The following is a 23,298-nucleotide window of genomic DNA, read 5'->3' on the forward strand; positions in this document are numbered from 1 at the left end:
TCAGAACAAGTTAATATGCTTCTGGCATCCTCTAGTGGGAATTTAGAGGTATAGCAATTCTACCTGCCTGGTCAGGAACCAGTATGCAAAATGAATCCACATGCACCGCCAGCTCTCTGTAATGTCACAGGTGTGTGTGTTTGTCCCACCTGGGCTGCTGGCGCCGTCCCTCTCAGCCTCGTTTTCACTGCGGCCGCAGGTTTCATAGCCCAGGTCCTGCAGGTCCACCTGAACCTGCTTACTGTCCTGCTGCACTGAGGACTCCGCTGAGAGAGAGAGAGAGAGCACGCACGTCAACAACAGGGCATACAGATGTGTGTGTGTGTGTACACGCGCGTGTTTGTGTGTGTGTGTTTGCACTCACAGAGCAGCTCTCTGTAGTCCTTCAGTTGCTCTGCCTGAGCCTGCACTGTGGCCTCTGACACCATCAGTCTCTCCTGCAGATCTCGGCTCTCCTGTCGGCTCAGGGCCAGGTCTGAGTGCAGCTGCAGCGTCTTCTCCCGTAGCCCCGCCTCCATGTGCTGCCAGAACCCGCCCTCGCCTTCCTCCGGGTCTGCCGACTGAACAACGTACCCATCAGACTCTCTCACACAGGACAGGCTGTCACAGACACCCTCTAAACATGGTCTGGAAAAGAGCTTTAAAGGACAACTGCCTGTGTCCACTCTCCCAGTGAAAACTGGGAAAAATATTTTTTAAGTCCCTCTTTTCTCCTCTCTCTGGCCAAAAACTGGAGCCCAGCTGCCATTACTGTGACTGCTTACATATGCCAGTGACTAGGCAAACAAAGACCCATCTTTACACTGAAGCTATTCCAAAACATTGAAACTTCTCCACCAGAGAAAGGAAATTATAGAGGAGGGAAAGCAAGATACTTTATGCATTCTAACTTAACCTAATGCAACAGATATCCCACATTAAAATGATAAAAACCATAATCATAGCTCCAAACTTCCCCCCTAACACAAATCCTCTATCTACATACATCAAATTTCCATGAGGGAGAAGAATTTCCTTGGGGGACAATGATACAAAGCCAATGGGGCAACTTTAACTGAATGTGTGAGAGTTTTGGAGCTCCATGTGAGAGATGTGTGGGATGTACTGCAGCTGAGGTTCCCACTGTGTACCTGTGTGCAGGGTTGTTCAGCATGCTGCAGCAGCAGAGTCCCCAGGTCAAGTGACCGAGGCCGGGAGCACCTCCTCTTCTCCTGTTCTTCTCGCAGCTGCATGCAGGGGGCGCTGCCTTTGGCCTGCGCGAGGTCCAGCTCGCGGCCACCCTCCGTCACTTCTGCTGTTATTGACCAGTGTTCCTCCTCCTCCTCCTCCAGCCCGTTCTCAGGGGTGCAGCTCTGCTGGAGCCCGCCTGCCTCTCCCTTCTCCCGACTCCTCCACGTCACCCGTTGCTTCTGTTCCTGCAGCTCGTCTGTCTGCATGCGCAGGCTTAGCAGCGCTGTCCTGCATTACACAAGACACAAGACTCATCAGCCCCTCCTTCAGGCAAAGTCAGGAACTATACTTTCAAAAAACCTAATGATGCAGCAAAATCAAGTATACAAATTAATTTGAATACTCAAACAGGCTCAGGGAACTTCCACAGAAGCGTACCACTGCATTAAATACTCATACGCTTCTCACCAGGCCCTTGCAATGATTGAGACTTGAATGTGTGAGTTTCGTCTCCAAACGCCTAGCCAAATAAAATAGCTGACTTCTGAGGTAACTGTGTATCTTAAAGGCCTGGACTATAACGTTACCTCATCTGAGACAGAGAAGTGTATCCGGCTTTCTCCAGCTGGAACTTCAGCTCTCCCAGCTCACGCTCCACTATCTTCTTCTGCTCCAGGAGCTGCTGCACCTTTGCCAGGGCTTTCCCATCCTCCACTGTATGCTGGGATAGCATACTTCCCTCCAGACCTCCGGCTCTGTTTTCACTGGTGAGTCGAACGTTCTTATACAGATGAAAAGGAGGATTCTGAATTCAGCACATATGTCACTGACCAAGGACTGGGTTACATCTCAAAGGAGCATGATCAAAATGTGCAATATATGAAATCTCACATTAGTCAAATACGTGTCACTTTTAAAGTTAAATATGACTACACCAGAACTGATATTTGACAATTATTAGACCAATAAAGACATTTTTGATTCATTGTTCATCATTTGAGAAGGCCATATTTAACTATATGTGAACATACCATGTTTCATTTTTGGATTTTCTTATATATACTGCACAATTTCATATACATATTTTCATGAAAAAACATACTGCTGCTAATGACACAGATGTATGAATATTCATATTAACGTATTATTATCATATGCTGTCAGACTGGATAATGGTATCTGCTAAATATATAGATATATTTATCACCATCATCATGAGAAATCTGCGGTTTAGATGTGCAGAATGTAGTACCTGTGAGCAGGCCAAGGTTTGAGCTGTTAGATTAGCATTCTCTTCTTCCTCGATGCTGTCTGTGTATTCACTGCTGTCATCATCATCGTCGTCTTCCTCCTCTACGCTTAGCTCTGAAATGACAAAACAAACTGGTCAACACAGTCACACTTATCCTACACATCTCTCAGGAGGAAACTGGAAATAAAGTTGAGCCACTAAAGAGAGTAATGCACTGCTTTACGGAAACAGATAAACAGAAAGCTCTCACAGGCCTGTTTTTTTTTCCGGCTAACTTATGCGAACCCAGCGCTCTTCTTCAGCTTCAGGTTAGTGCCAAGCAACGCATGCACAAAGCAGGCTTTCATTCCGCTCTCTCTCTCAAAAACGTTTCCAAAGCGTTCGGAAAAACCGAAAGAACTCGACCCTGAGCAAAAGGCTGACAGCCTCAGTGGTGCTGTCCCTCAGCGATGGTCTCCACAGAACTCAGGAAGAGAGTGTCATAACACACAGACCCAGTGATTTCCTGTAGGGAACTGTGCAGGGCACAGACACTCCAGGGCAGGAAAGAGGAGGAATGCGGTGAACAGGACTCACATGGGCCCTCATAGATTACAACAGATTGCCTGGTTTCGCATTATCTTGACCACAGACAGAGCACTATAGGCTATAACGGTTACACACAAGAGGACAGCCTCCACAGATTGAGACTCAGAAAAATGAGTTTTCGTTAGTTCTGGATGAATGTCCAGACTGTACAATTATCTGCATTGCTCTTGTTTAATGAACACAGTCATGCAGAGTGTTGCCTTAGAAGGCTATTGTTTAACTCAATGGTGCTGTAGCTGGATATTTTTGTGTGGAAAACATTATGGTCATTTTAAGTGTGCTTCATTCTTTATATGTGACAGTAGGCCTTGAGTAATGCAGCCAGTAAAGCAGGCTGTCCGATCCTGATTGGTCAGCATAAAATGTTCTTGTTTCTGATTGGTCCTAACCCCTCAAGGCTTTTGACCAGATAATTAGCATAACCACTAACTGTGAGAGAATTACGGGACACTGATTTGTAACAGTAACACAGCGCATGGTGGCCAATTTCTCTTTTTTCACAGCTACAGAAACCTTGTACCTGAGAACTGACATGGCAATTATAATTTATACACAATATTAAAGCTGACCAGCCGCATGAATATCTGTATCACTAGGTATACAGTAACCACTGAACTGCTGGCAATGATAACAGATGGGAATGTGTCCCTTTGTTTTGCAGCTTCGCATTACATAGCCTTCTGGGATTGTGAGAGCAGTTAGTAATAAATATCTCAGAATAAGGGGGTGTGACTATTAACATATTACTGGGATTTGTGGCACTCTTGGGAGTGTATGAAAGTGATTTTGCTTGTGAACACACTAGCTGTGCTTACATACAGGAGACTGACTAAACTGTGTCCTTGCTGCTGTGCATACAAATACACAGCACATGTAGACAGTCACACATGGTAAAGCAACCAGTCTGTGTTATTTGAGCAGGGGCCAGGGTTAAATTAGGGGGTTGTGCTTCATTTGAACTTTGTGAAGTCATTATGTCAACTACACTGCATTGTAAAACCAGGGTGATATTAAACAGCTGGTTTTACCAGCTTTAATCAATATCAAAAGGCATGATATGATTAAAGGAATGTTCTAGAATCTAGATAATTTAAATATGTCCCTGAAAGTGTCTTTGTAACATGGGTGTGTGTGTGTGTGTGTGTGTGTGTAGAAGGGGGTCACTAACACTCCTCTAACTGCGATCACACAGGGAGTGGATGAAAAACTTGGCAAAGGGGAGATGGAGTGATAGATCAAATCAACTGTAACACAAACTCACAGAATCACAGGTGTATTTATTGAGCTGTTTCACATCACTAGAAGAGACCATGGCTGAGAGTTACAGAGCTTATGACAAACTGCAGTAATGTAGCTTCCACAGTACCAGGGATGAGGAGTTCATGTACATGTGCCTTGGTTTACTGAACATTTGGGCATTAAAAAAATCATTCTTTTCCAATTCACTTTAATCAGCAAACATAAATATAAAATATAGGCCCACCAATATTACATGAACTGTACTTTAATGGTAAAATCATTAGATTTCCTATAACTACATAATGACTGATTAAATGTAGTTCATCAATCATTTGCTATTTAATAAAACAGAGCACACATACTGAACTGCCAACATGCCTGATGCATTTTGCCTTGACTATAATCATTTTATTGTTTCCTCTAGATGTACCAGTTTATTATGCAGTTCATTTAAAATGAAAGGGATTCTGACAAGGGGAAACCATTGTGGAGTGAATCTCTGTATTGAGTTTGAGTAAACCTGCGCTAGGTGTGTGATCACCTGACGGGGCGGTGGGGGGGGGGGGGGGTTGTTACATACCTCTGGGCTTTCCCTCCTGCCGATGGTGTCAACTGTGTGACACTTCAGAGCTGAAGATACAATACTTACTCTCACGCAGCAATAAGATATTGGAGTGAGGTGTCCGTGCACTTATAAACCTCAAAACACGTCTTGATTTGTCATGTGAAGAGTTTACATAGCATTTAAAAACACTATAGCCACTGACCGCTATTGACTCTACCAAGAGATTCTGTGAAACAAGTCATTTGCAATCTAAAGGCCATAAGAGGTAGGTGACAGTATCACTTCGCTGGGCGACTGTTTTTGTTAACCTTTGAGAGCAGGGATTACAAAGAATTTGGTGATTTATGTAAAAATTTGGTGAAATTAGGTGGTATATAAAATGTTTGCTTTAACACAGTATATGTGAAACCTTTCCAGAAAATCGTAATGAAAAAATTACAGTAATCTATAAATCAGTATCAACACAGCAAAACAGCCATGCAAACTGTATCTCCGCGTCACTCAACATGCAAAGGACAGAAGAAAGGGTCACAGAGTACATGTAGAGAGGGTTACTACATCAAGCAATCCATAATCTATTTACACTATCATAAAATACGCAAACTTTTACCCAGTTATTTACTTCGCCGTACATTTTCTGAGCAAAACTACAAAAATACGGATCGAATCGAAAAAATAGTTTTAATGCAATAATAAATTAGAATACAAATTCAAAGCAAATTTCTGCTCCATATCCTTGGCCCAATATGAAATATTTAAACACGAATGAGAAAATGAATGAGAATTTGAAGAATGCAAATACGAATTTAATCTATTCCTTTGGTGTTACTGAGGGTTGAGACTGAACGCAGAATGAAGACAGACAGTGACAGAGATAGCAGCACAGTCTAGAGTGGGACAGTGACTCCCCTCAGCTCCACCCACATTCTAGCATGGGGGAGTGGCCTGGCTTCACTCCCAGTTAGCACACTGCCTGTAAGCATACAGTATGCAAGCAGACTCACTGCAGTGAGAGGGAAAGAGGGAAGAGTTCACAGAGGGAGAGTTCACTGGACTCACGTCTTCGTGTCTCTCTTTCGTACCCAATCCCGTGCGTGTGAGAAATCGATGCCAAAACATTTCAGTACTAGCGACAGCAAATTTATTTTTCATAGATTTTTTTCCACAAAAAAGAGGCTCAACTTCGTATTTATTTTTCTAATCCGCATACACAATGTTGTTAAATAAATCCAAAATCTATCTGGCCATATAGACCCCTCTCAAAAAGGGTTTGCTTCGACAAAACAGGATATATCTAAAAGGCTGAACTGAGCTTTTTCTCAATCTACAGGGCAACCAGGAAGCAATTTTGGGATAGTGGAATTTCAGAGGACAAGGCGGACCTGCTGGACATACGTATACCTACAATACAAAAGTGAATCAAGTCAGCTACAAAGTGCAGGGATTCCTTCTGCAGTCAATGTGAAAGTAGGTAGGAGGTCAAAATGTCACTACTTCACAAAAACCTGCTTATCTTCCTGTTAACATTTCAATGAATTCCCTGCAAATACACTCCTTGTAAGTAAGAATCCTGAATAATATTGCAAAAAAACGACATTTGGTCAAATAAATAAATAAATATACAAATTGCAATGTGCTGACCAAGATAAAGAATGAACAATCATTTCTCATCTAAGTTTAAAATAAAAGTGTGCCTTGTGCACAGAATGCACTGACTAGCAAAGCAGCATCTCTTTCAGTTACCCATCTGTCCTCTAAAAGCAAGCACAGCTATTTTTCTCTTCGTTAGCATGTGTCGAGGAGGATGAGATGAAATAAGGATAAATGCCCATGAGTACAATGCACAAGCCACAACATCGGCAGCCCACTCTGGAAAAAAGGCCAGAGCGCACATACAGCATATGGACAATGTGGCGAATGCGGCAAAAGAATCGCACTGAATCTCATTATGAAAATTGGCAAAAAAAATAAATAAAAAAGATAAAGAGAGTTGAGTGTATTGCCAAATTCAGTTAGTAAAACCACCAAACCAATCCACAGGTTAGTGTTAGTAAAGGCAGTTGTCCACCACACCTCCCCATGGCAGTGTGTCTATGTAGAGTGCGTGCTGGCGCCCCCTGCAGTGCAGGAGGCCTGTTGCTGACGGCGCCTGTAATTCCGCCGTTTCCCACCTCCTAAGTCAGCCTGGATCTTTGCCGCTCTTTGCGGTGCCAGGGCGGAGTCTCGAACCCTCCGCAGGACGTCCTCGAGCTGTCCCCGCAGCGCCTGAACTTTGCCCAGCTCCACCTGCAGGATCCGGTTCTTCTCAGAGCTGGGAGAGAGGGACACGCAGGCCAATGACACGGCTGCAGCGTTCGACAAACACTTTCATTCACTTTCATTCAAACACCTTCAATGCTGCACTGTGTGGGTCCCACAGCTTCTGCTAGACGGGCATTATTACTGCCACTTTTATCAAGGGCCTCTTACCTGTCTTTACCAGAGTGGACCTGTGTCAGGTTGTGGTAGAGCTGCTTCTCTGTTTTCAGGGCATCATTCAGTCTGCTGTAGTCTGAAACCAGCTGCCCCAAAACGTTCTGCCAAAACACCACATCAGCTCCACTCAGGATGGAGCCACTCGGAGGAGACAACGAGCACTGCCCCTCACGCAGCAATGCGAAGGCAACCACAGTTACACGTGTGACTTTAATCATTACCACCCAAGACACATGGCACCACAAAAGGCTACAGCACAGTTTACAGGCAGTATCCCAGACACCCGCGTGGAGAGTACAGTACCTGGGGATCGGGGGTGGAGGGGTCCTGCTTAGCCACAGTTTCTCTCAGCTCCTGAAGCTCCTGGGTCAGCCTCTCCACCAGAGGCAATCCAGAGGGCTCCACCAGCTGGGTCTGAAGGTCCTGTGTAGACACACACACATACACACACACATGCGCACACACGCAAAAGTACAAATTGATTAGAAAAATTAAGCTGCATTCTACAAAACACCACACAACAGTACATTTAAAAAATCTCAACAAAAAATAAATAAATAAAAATAAAAATCTCAGTACATCTCAGCAGGACGTCACAGCGGTACTCCCACCTTTATGAGCTGTTCCTTGATGTGCACACTCCTGGTGAGGGCCTCCAGTTCCGCGGCTTGGGTCTGCATCTCCTCCTTGTCCTTGGCCAGCGCGGACCGCAGGGTGGACAGTTCCAGCTGCAGACGCAGGGGGGCAGACGGATGAAGTTGTTTATGACACCTGCACTCTGAAGATGCTGTAAATCCCTGTGCATCACCTCCGCTCTGTCGTTACTCACCTGGGCCTCCCTCTCCTTCCGCAGCACCAGCTGGAGCTCGTCCTGCACAGCCTGGACGTCCCTCTGTGTACCCAGCCCTGTCCACAGGGACACACAGACACGCTTCAGCAAGTCTGCACCGCTTTCATAACCCAGACATGTCCAGGCTCAGAGCTGCCCTGGATAAGCCCCACTGGACTCCACACTTACCCTCCTGCCTCCTGCTCCCTGCTCCTGCTGCCTCCTCTGTGGGCCTGGACGTGATCATGGGCTCCTCTTGGCAATGCGGGCCGTCCTGCATGAGCTCCTGTGACAGAACAAGCACCACAAGCGCCTTCACAACTCAGCACAACTGCAGATCTAGCAGGGTTGGAGAGCTGTGTAACTCCGCACATAATGAGCAGCAGGCTTAGTGCTGTGTAGAAGGTGTAGCTCTATGCAAAAGGTATAGCAGGTATAGCTCTGTGTAAAAGTTGTAGCAGGTATAGCTCTGTGTAAAAGGTATAGCAGATATAGCTCTGTATAAAAGCTGCAGCAGATATAGCTCTGTATAGAAGGTAAAGCAGGTATAGCTCTGTATAGAAGGTAAAGCAGGTATAGCTCTGTATAGAAGGTAAAGCAGGTATAGCTCTGTGTAAAAGCTGCAGCAGATATAGCTCTGTGTAAAAGCTGCAGCAGGTATAGCTCTGTGTAAAAGGTGTAGCAGGTATAGCTCTGTATAGAAGGTAAAGCAGGTATAGCTCTGTATAGAAGGTGTAGCAGGTACAGCTCTGTATAGAAGGCAAAGCAGATACAGCTCTGTGTAAAAGCTGCAGCAGGTATAGCTCTGTATAGCAGATACAGTTCAGTAACAGGGTGCCACTCGCCTGGATGAAGGCCTCCTTCTCCTGCAGCTGGCTCCGCAGGCGGCTGATCTCCAGGTGCGGGTCCCAGCCCTGCTGCTCCTTCTCCCTGTTCAGCTCCCTCACCTCCCGCTCCTTAGAGCCCAGCTGCCTGCGCAGCTCCTGCAGCTGCTCCGTCTGCTGGCTGATCACCTGACTGAGGCGGGCTGCAGAATCCTGCACACAGACACGCTGTTCGCTTAGACGCAGGAAGGCCAGAGGCAGGGTTTAAAAAACAAAATCTTCACCAGTTTGATCCAGTATCGCCCTCATCTGGAGAATAACGTCATTTAACTAAAGAAGGCACTTTGAGGAAAGGGCATTTCTAGAGTCCAGTTTGTGTTAAAATGCAAAGAGTATGCAGAGTGTGTTTAACAAACAACATCTGAACAGCAGTTGGTTCGTCCGAATGAATTTCATCATTACATCTGACTTGTAATAACATCCGCAAAGCTAATAAGTGGTTTGCAGTGTATTAATACGAGCCCCAGTGAAGGTGGTTAAGTGACTATGGCCCAGGCCGGCAGGCTGTTACCTGGAGGCCCTGGTCCCTGGTGCTGACAGTGTGGAGCAGCTCCTGCACCTCGGCCTGGTGCTGCTGGGCCTGAGCGCTGCGGTCAGACAGAAGCTGCTGGAACAGGCGCTCCTTCAGCTGCAGCTGCAGCCTCAGCCCCTCCACCAGCCCAGCGCTGCCCCCTGGAGTTTTACTGAGCAGCGCGGCCCGCAGGTCCTGATACACACACACACACATACACATACACAGGCGCACACACACAGACACACATGCACGCAAGCACACACACATGGACACACGCACACACACACACACACACACAAACTGTCAGGAAGGAGATCACTGTGCATCTGGCGAATATCACGCCGATCTGGTGCTTATCAGAAATTAAATGGTAAACTGAGATAATGGAAAACTGAGAAATTAATCAGTCTGGAGCTCACGGTTCGCAAACGGACTAATGTTTTAACACAAACCGTGTCTTCATTAGTCAAACCTTCTGATGACACTGTTTGTGTTAAAATGTTCCCAGCCTGTTTGCAACAAAGCTGATTATCTATGAGCGTCAGACTGATTCCTCATTCCCACATAAACTTGCAGTTTCCCTTTAACAGTTTTGGCATTTACTTGTTTATCGTCATTGTCATCAGGCTGAATCTTCTTTTGCAAAACATTTTTGAAATGATGAATGTGTGCTGTAAGGACATGCTGTAATACTGTTGACATTTTTCAGCTTGTGCAGGGGATGAAAGAACTGAATGAGTTCAGGGGTTATGGAGGGGCGGTCCCTGCTGGGGGCGTACCTGCGCCTCCTTGCTGTGTGTCTGCAGGGAGGCCTGCAGCTGGCTGATGATGGAGTCTCTCTCCCTCAGGCTGCGGCCCAGTCTCTCCTCCACATCCAGCTTCAGCTGCTGCACGTTCCTGCTCACCGTGGACATCTGCTCCAGCTGCAGCTCCTTCCCCTGGACCAGCCTGTCCAGGTGCTGAACCACACACGCAGAAACACGTAAGCACGCAGACACACACATGCACACACACACATACACAGGTAGAGCAGTGTAAGCACACACACACAGTTGAAACACAGAGGGCAGACACACAGACAGGTAATAAGACACGAAGAGAAACGGACAGGGAGTCACTCACAGACACAGCTGCGCAGCTGTCATTACAGTGCATTACAGTGCAGTATGTGTGAAGTGAGAGGCTGTGTGTCTGTGCTTTGCTCAGTACCAAGATGGTCTCCTCGTTGCTGGACAGGACGCAGCGCAGTTTCTCCTGGTCCATCTCCTTCTCCCTGAGGGCCAGCTGCAGCCTCCGCACGTCGCCGTCCTTCTCCTCCAGACAGCGGAACTTCTCATCGATGGAGCGCTGGTGGGACAGGGAGGGGGGAACAGCTGTGTCACAGCACTGCCTAAGGACCTCCCACGCTCCACCACCAAAAACCAGCTTTTCAGTGTTCCACAAACACTCTCAAACGCCTCACAAAAGATCCTTAACATCTGCATCTCCCACCCCCTCCCCCATCACCTAACTGTTGGAATATTTGAAAAACAAAAAAAACACACTGTGTTTCACATAAGTGGAGGGTGCAGGTGTGTATAACCCCTCCCGTCCAGTAGGGGTCACTGTGGAGTTTTACCTCCAAGGCTCGGTCTCTGTCCTTAATGCGGCTCTTCAGCTTGTCCAGCATGGCGTCTCGGGTCTGACTGGGATCCTGCTGCTGCTCCAGGAGCTCTGAATACTCCTGTGGGGGGTAGGGGGGGAGGAGGGGGAGTGGAGGGTGAGGCTCATCACCCTCTCACATGACCCCAGCCTGCAGCACTCACTGCACGTGTGTGAGAGGAGCCCTTGCATGAACACACATGCTCTTTGTGCTGTAGTTCTCTTGGTTCACTCAGCTGCTTTCACCCATGTCTCATACTATTTATCACACTCCAGTATTTTATATATACAGCACCTTTTCTTAGCTTGTATCAGTTTCATTTCATACCAGTTGTGCGTGCATGTGCATGCATGTGTGTATGCGTGCGTGTGCGTACGTATGTGAAGGCTGGTAAGGGCACGTGAAATAGACTCAGACCTGCAGTAGCTGCTGTTTGTCCTGCAGGGCTCCCCTCAGCTGCTGGATGGTCTTATCTCGTGCCTCCACCTCCATCTGCCTCTGTCTCTCCTGCTCCTTCAGCTGCCCCTCCCTCTCCTGCAGGTCAGCCCCTGCCTGCTTCAGAGCACTGCGCATCTCCTGCAGGAAGAGAGGAACACGAGTCACATATACACACACACACACACACACACCCACATAAGCACACCCACTGTACACACACACGACAGCCATAAGAGTCAGAGGCTAACAGCGCAGCGCTGACCTGGTTGTGCTTCTCGGTGGCCTCCCCGTGCCGCAGCGCCTCCTGCAGGTCGCTCTGGAGGCGGTCGCGGGCGCGAGCGAGGTCGATGGCCTGCCGCTGGCCCTGCCGCTGGGCCCTCTGGCTGCCCTGCATCTCCAGCTGGGTGGAGAAGAGAGAGCTCTGCAGGGCCAGGAGCTCCGCCTGCAGGGCTGGAGGCTCTGCCATGGACCCCTGCACCAGGGAGACGCAGACACGGTGTGAGGGACAGGGCCCTGCACGCAGCTCTACGCTGGGGACACCACTGGCCCTAATATATCTGTATCCTGACCCTACACCCCGCTTACAGCAGGACGGAGGCCTCACCTGCAGGGTCTCCAGCTGGTAGCGACTGACCGTCTCCTTCAGCTTGCACAGCATGCCTTTCTGCCCCTCGATGACACGGAGCAGTTCTTCCGCCTGGGGAACCAACAATGTAAGGTTTATAGCAGGAGAAAACTGAGCCCCCCTCAAATATGCCTGCAGAAAATCAAACAGACTGAAGAACTCTGCCACTGTTACTTGAGTTATATGCCCAAAGCCCCTTTAGAAGATCAGAAGACTGCAATTTCTCACTTCACAACGTGCCATGTCCTACCTTTCGGACCGTGTAGAATACAGAAATGGGCGGTGTGATTATTATGCCCCCACAGATTATGTCACCTCTCTGAGTGAAGGTAACAGATGGATCGCGGTGTGACCTCACGCTCACGGCGGGCGGGGCTCACCTCGCTGCTCTTGGAGCTGATGGAGTCAGTCAGGCCCTGGATGGTGCGCTCCTGCTGCTGAGCAGCTTGCCTGACGGAGCAAAGCTCCGCCTCCATCTCATACAGCTTCTCCTGCAGTTTCTGATGGGCACAACACAGTTACACACATGCACACGCACGCACAAACACGCACATACAGTCACACATATGCACATGCAGGCACACACATGCAGGCACACAATCACAGTTACATTTATGTATGCAGACTAACACTACAGGGGTCAACTACATGTACAGTTACAGTCATTGTTTGTAGAGGGACTAACAGAGTGCATAGATTAAAAATTCGCACAAAACAGACTAACAGACAAAAACACACACAACCACAAAAACAGCAAATAAAGGGGCTAGTACATAGAACAGGCTAATCATTGTAACACATAAGACAAGTCTGACCAAAAATGATGTCTGTAAGATTTGTGGTCATGTGCTGGAGTGTGTGGTTGATATCTGTTGCCTGTGTTTGATACTGTACCCTGTTGTTGGTCTCGCTCTCCTGGATCTTGGCCTGCAAGGACTGCACCTGGAGTTGGGCCTTCTGCAGTTCATTGACACACTGACCGGTTGCACACTCATACTGGTTGAGCTGAGTCTGCTGCTCCTCGATCAGATTCTGAAACACACACAGACACACACAGCATCCACATTAGTTTGAAAAACAGCACTGTAATTATGTGCATGCTTTTTACTTCATCAGGAGCTCACCAAAACAGCACCAGGACACGTGATTGTAAGCACAACACTCTCAGCACAACAAAGAATGAGTAACCTTACCCACACTAAGGATTACTTTATATGGGATAAGAGGAAGATACTCAGCAAATCATTGCATAACATTTGCATGTGGTGCAGGCATTTTGCCAACAGTGCCCTGAGACAGATAAAAACGAAGTGAAAGTGAGAGATGGCAAGACTGAGAGACCAGCGTGTCAAAGAACCCTTTATAGTTTATATATACAGTGGCTAAAGTGGGGTCTCTCACGATCAGTGGGGTGGAAGGATACAGTCCAGTCAGCATTCTAGTTTCACTGTGATCACAAACTCAACAAACTTGCTTTTAATCCTTCAGGCCACAAAATCAGTTGCAGAAGAGAGACCCATGCCAAATATCCAACCTACAGGAGCTACTACAAACAAAGATCCAGCCTTGCAGGCCACCTATTGCATGAATGAGTTGAAACATAGTTTGGCCAATACCCCAACCCTGCAATGCGACAGAGTAGACTTTTCTTCTCAAACACCACCGAGCGAGAAAGGAAAGTTGTTGGGTTAGCACTGTGCACTATGACTTCCTCAGGAAACACTCCTTCCTAGAGCAGTGTGCCATTCACGTGCCTCTTGCTGACAGTCCCAATGCTACAGTCCACAGCCATCGTTATCGCATAAAACTACACGTCAAAGGTACATCACACCCCGAAGTCTTCAGCTCCATCCTACAAAAGCCTATATGCTGCAGATTGATGTTTGCTTTCACAAGTCATGAAAGCTGCATAAACATCGCAGAGACATTCTGTGAGCTTCTGTCCCTTAATAATCTCCAAATTCTTATTTGTTACTGTCAATGTTATATTAGCCAGCGTGCCTGTAGTCTGTGCAGACAGCTGTGGCCAGAACAGGCCTGAATAAAAAGCCTGTCTTGTGCAGAATGGAGATGCCGCCTCTGGCTCTTTGTGAAAACAGGACAGCTACTGCTCTATGGCTGCCTGCACTGCGCTAACCTATTTTAGTGGACATGGACTTAGCAAAGTAGAAGGAATGCTAAACTTAAGATTCAAACGAGGAACAATCCAACATTTCAGGGAGAGAACAAATTACTTTACTAACAAGGATGTTGGAAACTGAAGGCATCCATCTGTGAATCCCCAACTGTAAAGGCTTTTATTTGATTCAGTAATTTAATAATTTAAAATGTAATATAATAAGTAACCTGATTAATAATTAAGTGGTTTTACATATATAGCAGGTTGATCTTTGAGAGTGGCTATCTGGGGTCATGTTGTGATCACAGCAATTGTGACAGTTGCCTCATGCACTTATTACAAAGAGTGATTTAAGTGTTGAGTCTAATTTTGAATTTGCCAAATTAATACATAAATAAATAATAAAAAACTCTAAAGAGTTCCTATATAACTTTTTTTTTTTAAACTATATGACAAAGTGATGACGAGTGTCTTTATAAATATGAACAACAATCTGTGAACAAGAAAAAATTAATGTTTATCCTGTCATTACTCTACACACATCAGGATTCATGTATCATTGCAGCCAGTATTTGCATACAAAACAATAGAAGCTTGGGAAGACACAAAGAGAGAGAGAGCGAGCGGAAAAAAGAGTGAGAGGGTATGGCCTGAACTATGGTGTTATTCATAACAACTACTACCATGGCAACACTAATGTTACCATGATGTTTACAAGGGCAACATCCTAAGATGTCAGAGCGGGTACACGAGCAGATTGTGAAGACCCCTGTGAATTTAAATCTTAGCCGTGTAGAGATAGTGAGGCGACACTCCCTGTCACTGTGTTTTGCCCATTCCTAGTCAAGTAACCGGTGTACAAATATATTTATATAGTAGTCATTTATGGTCACCAGTATAAAGTTAAATAGATAATGACAAAAAGAATTAATGGCAATAATTATTAGAATGATAATTCATCGTTTTTATGATAATTACATCTATGATTTAACCTCCCTCTTTAACCCATTTAGGAATTGTCTAAAAAGTCAAAAGAAGAAAACAAATAAGCAAGAATAAAAAACCAATGATGTAAACTTCCTGTCTTGAGCAAAAAAAACCCCAGTGGCCCTCATCACGGCGAATGACCGAGGCGTTCTGAAACCTCAGCTGGTGCAAATGCTCCAGTCTTGCGGAAATGGTGCGTTGCTCGCATGGCTGAAGCTGATGCCGATACCTGGCGGAAGCCGAAGGGCCTGTACTCCACGTAGGCGTCCTGCCACAGCTCCTCCAGCTCGGCCAGCTCGGCCAGCTCCAGCTGCAGGTCCGGCTGGATGCGGGGGGGCCCCAGCTCGGCCAGCTCCAGCTGCAGGTCCGGCTGGATGCGGGGGGGCCCCAGCTCGGGGAAGCAGGTGCCGGACTCGCAGCCCCCGCCGTAGGGGGTCCGGAGGCCCGGCTCGGAGAAGGACACGCTCTCCGGGGAGACGGGCTTGACCAGGACTGGCAGCCTGCTCCCACGCAGGGTCCGCACGGGCCTGTACTCGCAGCTCCGCGCCAGGACCAGCGCCAGGTCCAGTTTACCGCCCCGCGGGCACACGTGCTCCTCCGACAGCGACTCGGACTTCTGGTCCTCCCTGGCGTCCCCGTCCCCGTCCGCGTCCGCCTCCCCCTCTCCGGAGGCCGCCCGGGCCGCGTCCACCTCCAGGGACTCCACGGAGGAGCCGGCGCTGGCCCTCTCCTGGTCGGTGTCCATCAGGGTGCGGTCGCTCTCGGACGTGGCCGGCAGCGACTCGGGTACCAGCGTGGCGGCGCCCGAGGGCTCCTCGCTGCACACGCTGCCCTGCACGCTGGCCGAGTAGCGGGTGGAGGGCCCGCAGGAAGTGCTCCGGGCCAGCTTCCTGGGCACCCTGCAGACGGCCTCGTAGTCCGAGTCGGCCACGCGCAGCGCCGCGCAGCCCCGGCACCTCCTGGACCGGTGCGGGCCCGACGCCTCCGACAGGTGGCAGTGGTGCTGCTGGTGCGCCTCCACGGTCTGCTCCTCGTGCTCCGCCCACGACTCGTACACCGAGTAGGTGAGGTCCTCCTGGAGCAGGGCGTTGTACCGGGCGTCGTGCAGCCCGGAGATGTCCACCGTGCAGTCGGCGGCCTTGCTGCCGTCCGTCGCCGGCCGGGCCGCGGGGTCCTCGCCGTTGTTCTTGCGGTACAGGCCGCCGATGCACTGCCTGAGCCGGTCCTTCTCCAGGAGCAGCTTCTGCAGGCGCTCGATGGACAGGGCTTCCACGCGGGCGATGACCGTGTCGAAGCGGTACATGCGGTCCAGCATGAAGGTGCACTTGCTGCAGGCGAACTCACCCTTGCCGTCACGGGTGAGCTCCCAGCCCAGGGCATGAGAAAGCAGCACCTGCAGGTTCAGCTTGGAGGCCGGGTGGAAAATCCAGCGCCGCTGGTTCCCGCATAGCTCGCGAGCGCAGATCCTACACAGATCCTTCATTTCACTAACATCTGACTCACGGTCACTCAACTACAATCAGTGTTGGCTTGTATTCAAGCTGGTTTGCTATGGAATGGGCAATGAGATAAAGTGGCTTGTATCTGTGGTTTACTTTTTCAAAAAATACTATACTTCAGGTAGTCCCCATAAATATGAATAAAAAACTTTATATAAATTAATAAATACGCTCTATGTCTACAACATACAATTCAAAGTGCTATTTGTTTTCTTTTTTTTTCAGTGCAAGAAGACCAGCAAGCAGCGTTACTGCAGAATTGGAAAATAAATACAAAAATATCACAGCATCTATATACGCAAAAAATTATGATGCGCAGTAAAAGTTTGAGTCAGTAGTTCCGTTGCGACGTGTCCGTAAAAAAAAATCTCATCACTGACTCTCGAGGATGGGGACAGGCTAACAAACAGCAAGCTCCGATCAGCAAACCTTCATATAACGTTGCGCATTGTAACAGGAGGTAACGTACAAGTAGTACTACAAGGTGCTCTACATGTGCAAAACAATTATGTAAACTATATTAAACGGAGCACAACTCTTCTTTCATACAGGAAGCAAAATGTTTGCAGGGATGATAATTGGGTCCTTGTCTACGCAGAGTCCGCATGTGGTTATGCTGATTTGCGTTGCCATTCTGCAATAGGAAATCCCGATCCAAGAATATGAAGTCTAAATTCAGTCATTGATATAATCATTATTTTCTAAATAAAGAGAAATCGGCAGTTCATTCACCCGTCGCGAATTATCTTGTATTTCTCAGTAGGCAAAATTTACGCCGCCGTCTTCATCATCCCAGCCGCTGTCATGTGAAGATCGGCTGCTCAGCAATATCATCACAGATAATCCTTCAATACGGCTCTAAAACAGCCCCGATTCCACACCATTTGAAACGCCGAATTCCTGAAAATATAACCTAATCTATCAAGAGCCGTGTCTCAATAATTTCATTTTATCAGACATAAAGAAAGTGGCTGACAAACAACTACACGGACAGGCAAATCCACCGAGCAGACAGAAATGATGTGGCAAGGCTGCAGTTACAGCGTCGCAACTGCGGAATGTACCATTACAAGAATAGGGGTGCTTATTCTGTCATTTCTCTGTGAAGGTTATTGTAACCTTACATTACATTATGAAAAATAAACTAATTTGCAAGGGCAGCGCACATTAAGGCTGTAATAAATTAATTACTTAAAAAAATAATTTTTAAAAACACTGAACCCTCAACAGAGAAACCTGTAGTCTGTGGAGTCCTGTAATCTTCACAGCCTGGTGGTGACACTGTTCATGCTCCCTTTCTTATATAGCTGCCTTTGTGTTGTAGCTTCCATAAATTAATTTAATCTTGCAATTTTTGTCTCAAATTGCAGACACTGAAAAACTGAACAAATACAAATGAATCGCTTAAAAAAGAAATCAATCAATCAATTATCTTGTTGAAAATCGAGTATGATAAAATAAAATCCTTGCATAAATATCCCTCAACTGAATTTGCATTCTCAAAACATTACAGTACACTGTTGGTAGACAGAGTATTGCAGCAGTAGAGCAGAGAGGAGCAGAATGAGCTCATAGCCTTCATAACTGCAACCATTGTATAACTGATTTCATTGAGTCAAATATAATTAAAGTCATAGACCATGCCATGCATGGTATAAGAAAACATATCTCAACAGTAGTGCTACCTCTTTCTTTGCAAACAGACATAGCTGTACTAACACACCGTACAGAGCAGTAACTATAACTGCATGAGACACTTGAGAAAAAGGAATGTCACACACATCACTGTGTGTGAACGTCCTTCTGCCTGCAACACAAGGATATACCCATTGTACTGAAAACATTTTTGTTCAATAGCTGAAAGTGGATGGTTTCACAGAAGTTCAGAGGTCCAAACTGACTGGGTGACTAATAACGAACATGTAAACAATTTCTATTTTGAAATGCATGTCAAGTTAGTTGGTCTATGTTCAGTGATTAACAGTGAGAGACTTCTCCCGTGGCCAGTATTTCCCAGCAGTTCTCAGGCATTCAACCATACAGACCAATGGGTGAGTGCGAGGGGGTGGGACGTCTATCTCTGAAAGTCACATGGTGTGCCCAGCGATGTAAGTAAAGCCCCTTTTCACAAAGGCTAGGCACAGCAGTGGCTAATTACTGTGACTACAAAGACAGGCAAGTGAATAGAAGAGACACGCCAGCCCCGGAGAAAACACCATGTGGCAACATCGGAAGGCCGGTAATGGAAAAAAGTGAAACAAAAGGTAAAAAACCTAGTCCACGTAAAAAGAAACCCCCGTTACACTTTGCCCTCTTTGTTTTTTCACAATCACTACTGGTGTAAATCACTCTCTGGTACAGATGGTCATGAATTTGCACAGCAGGGCTGTTCAATGGTAAAACAGAGCTCTGCAGGAACACAGGATGTTCTCACATACTTAGAAACCCCTGCTAGCTTTGTGACTCTGAATGTGACCTTTAAAGGATTAATAAAAACCAAATCATTTTAGGTACTTATACCAAGATATATTGTGCAAAATATAATTATTACAGCAACCAATGTCGTGCAAGGCTATCCCTAGACCTGTGTTCCTACATAAATCTTATTTTATGTGTGGTTCTGCTTCATATGTTAGGGCTATTTCCTTTTGTTGATTAAGCATGTTGATATTTAATTGCTCTTGCAGTGTTATTCATGATTTATAAACCCTTTGTGTGTTTAGTCCAAATCTTTCATCAAAGCTCCAAGAGTCAGCCACAAGAAGGAGGGTGCTAGTTCAGTTTTAAACAACAATGTGGAACATTAATAAAAAATAATTTATTCTAATCAGTGATATTTACCAAATATTACACAGTGATTGCAGGACTGTTCATTTCCACAGAAAACTGAAAGATTTATAAGCATACAAATGAAATAAGAAACAATTGACCGTACCATAATACAGTATTTATATTCCTTATAAACTAATCTGCTGTGTTTAACCCTGTCAATTCACACCCTAACCAAAAAATAAAATAAAATAAAAATAAATGACGGACAGCTAGAGTTCAAATTTTCAAGAACTTCCTTACCTTCCATAAACTCTTCTAGAGCATGTATCCCAATTTATTGTTATCGAGTTGGTCCAATTTTGAAAAACTTTCTAATAACAGGAAAAATGAGTATCCACAGACAATGACATCAGACACTCTTTTCTTACATGTCTCCCGTGTCCAAGTGCCCTTACAGTAGGCTATTGATTCAATCTGTTCCCATTGGAAAATTAGTGTTGAAAGGGTTAAAAAAAGTTGCAAACAGTGACAGGTGAAGGGTGACTTGCATCATTTAGAATCAGAATGTTAAAATGTAAAGGTTTACAAAGTCTCAGTGGTTCATAGAACCAGTGGACATCACACCAGACTTAATTTCCATGCTCTGTGTAAATGCAAATGCATGGCTGGCTCTCTCTAGAGACACATAGAAATATATGTAGTTTATATCTGTGATGAATAGCTTTTTTCTTTCCAGTTTGGAAATTACAAATAACCTCTAAGAGGGTAGCTATGGGTAACAAAATATGTTGCTCAACTGGTAACACTAGTAAAAGAAGGAAAAGGAAAATGAAACTACAAGAATTTTAGCACATTCCCCCTACAAATATTAACAAGAAAAACAACAACTACTGTGCTGTGAGTGAGTGTGCCATAGTGTCAAATTAGAATTCTGACAGTCAGGAGTAAAAAGTATGCGAATGAAATTTCCCAGCTAATTCTAATATCAAGCAAACAAGCCTGTGACATTATATCTTTATATTTTATTCTTATACGTATATATCTTCATTAATATTTTACGAAATTCCATTTGTTCTCCATCATGAAAAATGTAATTACTTGGCTTGCAGTCATATGCATGTTTTCTGCTATAGCTTTGTATGTTTTAAGGCACAGCACTCAGAAGGGTTCCCAGAAGGCAGCCAAAAGCAGAAGGTGTAACCCGAGCTGCATGTTTCTGCATGTTTAAAAAGAATGATTAATGCACAAAGGGCTAAAGAAGACGTGTGGGGCTTTTTCCGAGGAAAACAAGCTGCAGGATTTCATCAGAAGTCTCCCTAATAACCAAATCTGAACTGGAAGAACAAGTACAACACTGGAATACAGCATGAGTCATCAGTGGGTAACAGCTTAATGATGACTGACAAGCAGAGGTCTCTCCAAAATGTATATAATTGATCACAAATGGAGAATGAAATCATTTAAGCAAGCAATGCTAGATCTCAATTACAAAATGCAATGCAATCAAGCAATACTGTAAATGTATGAATTCTGTAGCAAGCTTAGCATCTCTGATAGGCAGTTTATTCAAAGAAAATATGAGCAATGTGGCTTTGCCCCCCAAACTTTAGATTGATCTCATATACAAGCTATCCATGACAATCGATCACACAATTTGACCAGCACATACATTTGGAGCTAGAGGAAGCATGACGCAAGCTTGATACATGCACGGGGTTGGGGGGGACAGAGGACCAGTGGGAGTTTGGGTTGTTGATGGGGGTGCAGATGGATAAGAGTGCTGAGAGAGAGGTGAGAAAAAGTTCACGGCCATTTACATTTTTTCCTGGGTTTGCTGGAGTCGCCTGCATCCAACTCATTTCGGTTATAGTACAGAAAATAAAATGGAACCCTAAGTGAGGGGCAGTAGAGAGTGGAGAGCATTGCGAGGCCCTGCCTCCTCGTGTACTGTTTGAGTAGCTCCAGGAGGGGGCGTGCTCTTACTGTCAGTGAGCGCAGGGCGAGGGCAGAAAACAAAACAAAACTGTGCCACGTACCTGCATCTCCCGCTGAATACGCAGCCTCTCCCGGGCCAGCTCGTCCTGGAAGGCAAAGGGAGAGACGGCCATGTTAGAGGAGGACCCGGTGCCCTGCTCACTCACATATTCACAATCACCTTCAGATGAAGAGGGGCTGTTAACATTCACACTTCAATGACTTCATATATCATAGCTCAGCAAGCAATTCATATAATGAAAGCACGTAGGAATATGCACCAACTGTTATTACAGTATAATTAGTATAATTACATGAAAAATGTTACATTTAATATACAGATATCTGATGTGTTTCAGCTACTGCTTGCCACAACCAAGTAAAGCACGGAGCGTGGTTTAAAATAATACATTATTATTATTGTTCCGTGCATAGCAATTCTGTGGAAAATTAAAATAGGTGGGCTTGCATATGCTGTGGTCCTACTGGCCTAGATATGAGTTTAAAAATAAAAACAGAAATATGAATCGCCCAGAGTATCTAGGTCCACTGTCACCGAAAGGAATGTCTGGGCTTTAATGTCAGCCACTCCATGTATGCCCTGCACTCCAGATGCAAATATAGCAGGTCTCTCTCACACACACACACACAGACACACACACACACACACAGCGTGAGGGCCTCTCACATAGCTGTCACTCACTGGTGCTGTTGTGAGGACCGATGAGAATTCAGGTCAGTGGGATAAGGTGTGCATCCTCTTGCTCAGCACTTAACATTCACCCTTTTCACTCATACTGTATGTACAGTATATACCAAATCATACACATTGATTGGGTTGCAATAAATTCTCTGCCTCTGAAGGAAATGAACCACTGTGGATATTAGGAAACGTATCGCGCTGAATGTGAAACACCTTGAGAAGAGTAAAAAGGGAGAAGTGTGAAAAAGAGTGGACTAATCTACAGTTGGGGAACATTGTGCCTGAGGCATATGCTTGTGTTGTGGGGACAGAGATGGCTACTTGTAAGCTGTATTGCAGTGACTTTGCCATGAGAGAAGGAAGCTCTGAAATGAAGGACTTGAGTGACACACTAAGAACACTGGAGGCTCAGGCCTGCTGTACCTCGGAGTCCCTCTGCTTCTGCTGGAGAGAGGCGGACAGGTCCTGCACCTGGTCCTTTAGCTCGCCCACTCTGTCATGGAGGTGAGCCTTCTCGCCCGTCAGCGTGGTGATCAGGGCCTCTTTGGAGTGCAGAGCCTGGGTGAGCTCCTCGATGACTCTGCAGAACAGAGGAAAGCATGCTCAACATTGGTTTACGGTCATACCTGTTCCTGTCCAAACCCATTACTGGGGAGGCATGCTAAAAGCCTGACCTGCAGTTGAAGAATTAAATGAAACACATTTTGATCCAGGGGGGATAGTTCATAGACCTCAATCAGTTCTGATGTGGAACAGATGAAACAAACAATGTTCAATTGGATAAGACACATTTTTTTACATCAATTTATTACACCTATATTTTTAGGTTTTCTCAGTAAAATGTTTCTCCTAAAATGATTCCACTGAAAAAATCTAAAAACAAAAATGTTTTGGTCTTGGTTTCAGCGACCTTTAGCTAAAATCTTTGGCTTATCCAATTAAACATCTTTTTCAGTGTATGGAGGGGGTGACTGGCCAAACGTGATTCAGTTCTACATTTCAAGACACCCCTGTGTGACATTA

The 23,298-nt window shown here is 45.9% G+C and overlaps 1 protein-coding gene across 1 annotated transcript in view; it reads right to left on the minus strand.

The window, feature by feature from the left end:
* Window positions 1-17,867, minus strand: part of pde4dip (phosphodiesterase 4D interacting protein) — a 35,781-nt gene extending 17,914 nt beyond the window's left edge. The window contains exons 1-22 of the mRNA XM_064332104.1: window positions 15,557-17,867; window positions 13,116-13,253; window positions 12,602-12,721; window positions 12,201-12,293; window positions 11,859-12,068; window positions 11,576-11,734; window positions 11,135-11,239; window positions 10,726-10,863; window positions 10,296-10,475; window positions 9,514-9,708; window positions 8,964-9,155; window positions 8,308-8,404; window positions 8,119-8,195; window positions 7,901-8,017; window positions 7,593-7,712; window positions 7,284-7,390; window positions 6,986-7,125; window positions 2,423-2,535; window positions 1,758-1,951; window positions 1,131-1,458; window positions 365-560; window positions 150-266 (exon numbers count right to left, since the gene is read on the minus strand). Of these exons, the coding sequence (XP_064188174.1) occupies window positions 150-266; window positions 365-560; window positions 1,131-1,458; window positions 1,758-1,951; window positions 2,423-2,535; window positions 6,986-7,125; window positions 7,284-7,390; window positions 7,593-7,712; window positions 7,901-8,017; window positions 8,119-8,195; window positions 8,308-8,404; window positions 8,964-9,155; window positions 9,514-9,708; window positions 10,296-10,475; window positions 10,726-10,863; window positions 11,135-11,239; window positions 11,576-11,734; window positions 11,859-12,068; window positions 12,201-12,293; window positions 12,602-12,721; window positions 13,116-13,253; window positions 15,557-16,810 (4,390 nt within the window). The 5' untranslated portion in view covers window positions 16,811-17,867. The remainder of the gene's footprint in view (window positions 1-149; window positions 267-364; window positions 561-1,130; window positions 1,459-1,757; window positions 1,952-2,422; window positions 2,536-6,985; window positions 7,126-7,283; window positions 7,391-7,592; window positions 7,713-7,900; window positions 8,018-8,118; window positions 8,196-8,307; window positions 8,405-8,963; window positions 9,156-9,513; window positions 9,709-10,295; window positions 10,476-10,725; window positions 10,864-11,134; window positions 11,240-11,575; window positions 11,735-11,858; window positions 12,069-12,200; window positions 12,294-12,601; window positions 12,722-13,115; window positions 13,254-15,556) is intronic.
* Between the last annotated feature and the right edge of the window lie 5,431 nt (window positions 17,868-23,298).

The sequence above is a fragment of the Anguilla rostrata genome, chromosome 4 (assembly GCF_018555375.3).
Source record: "Anguilla rostrata isolate EN2019 chromosome 4, ASM1855537v3, whole genome shotgun sequence".
Taxonomy (NCBI): domain Eukaryota; kingdom Metazoa; phylum Chordata; class Actinopteri; order Anguilliformes; family Anguillidae; genus Anguilla; species Anguilla rostrata.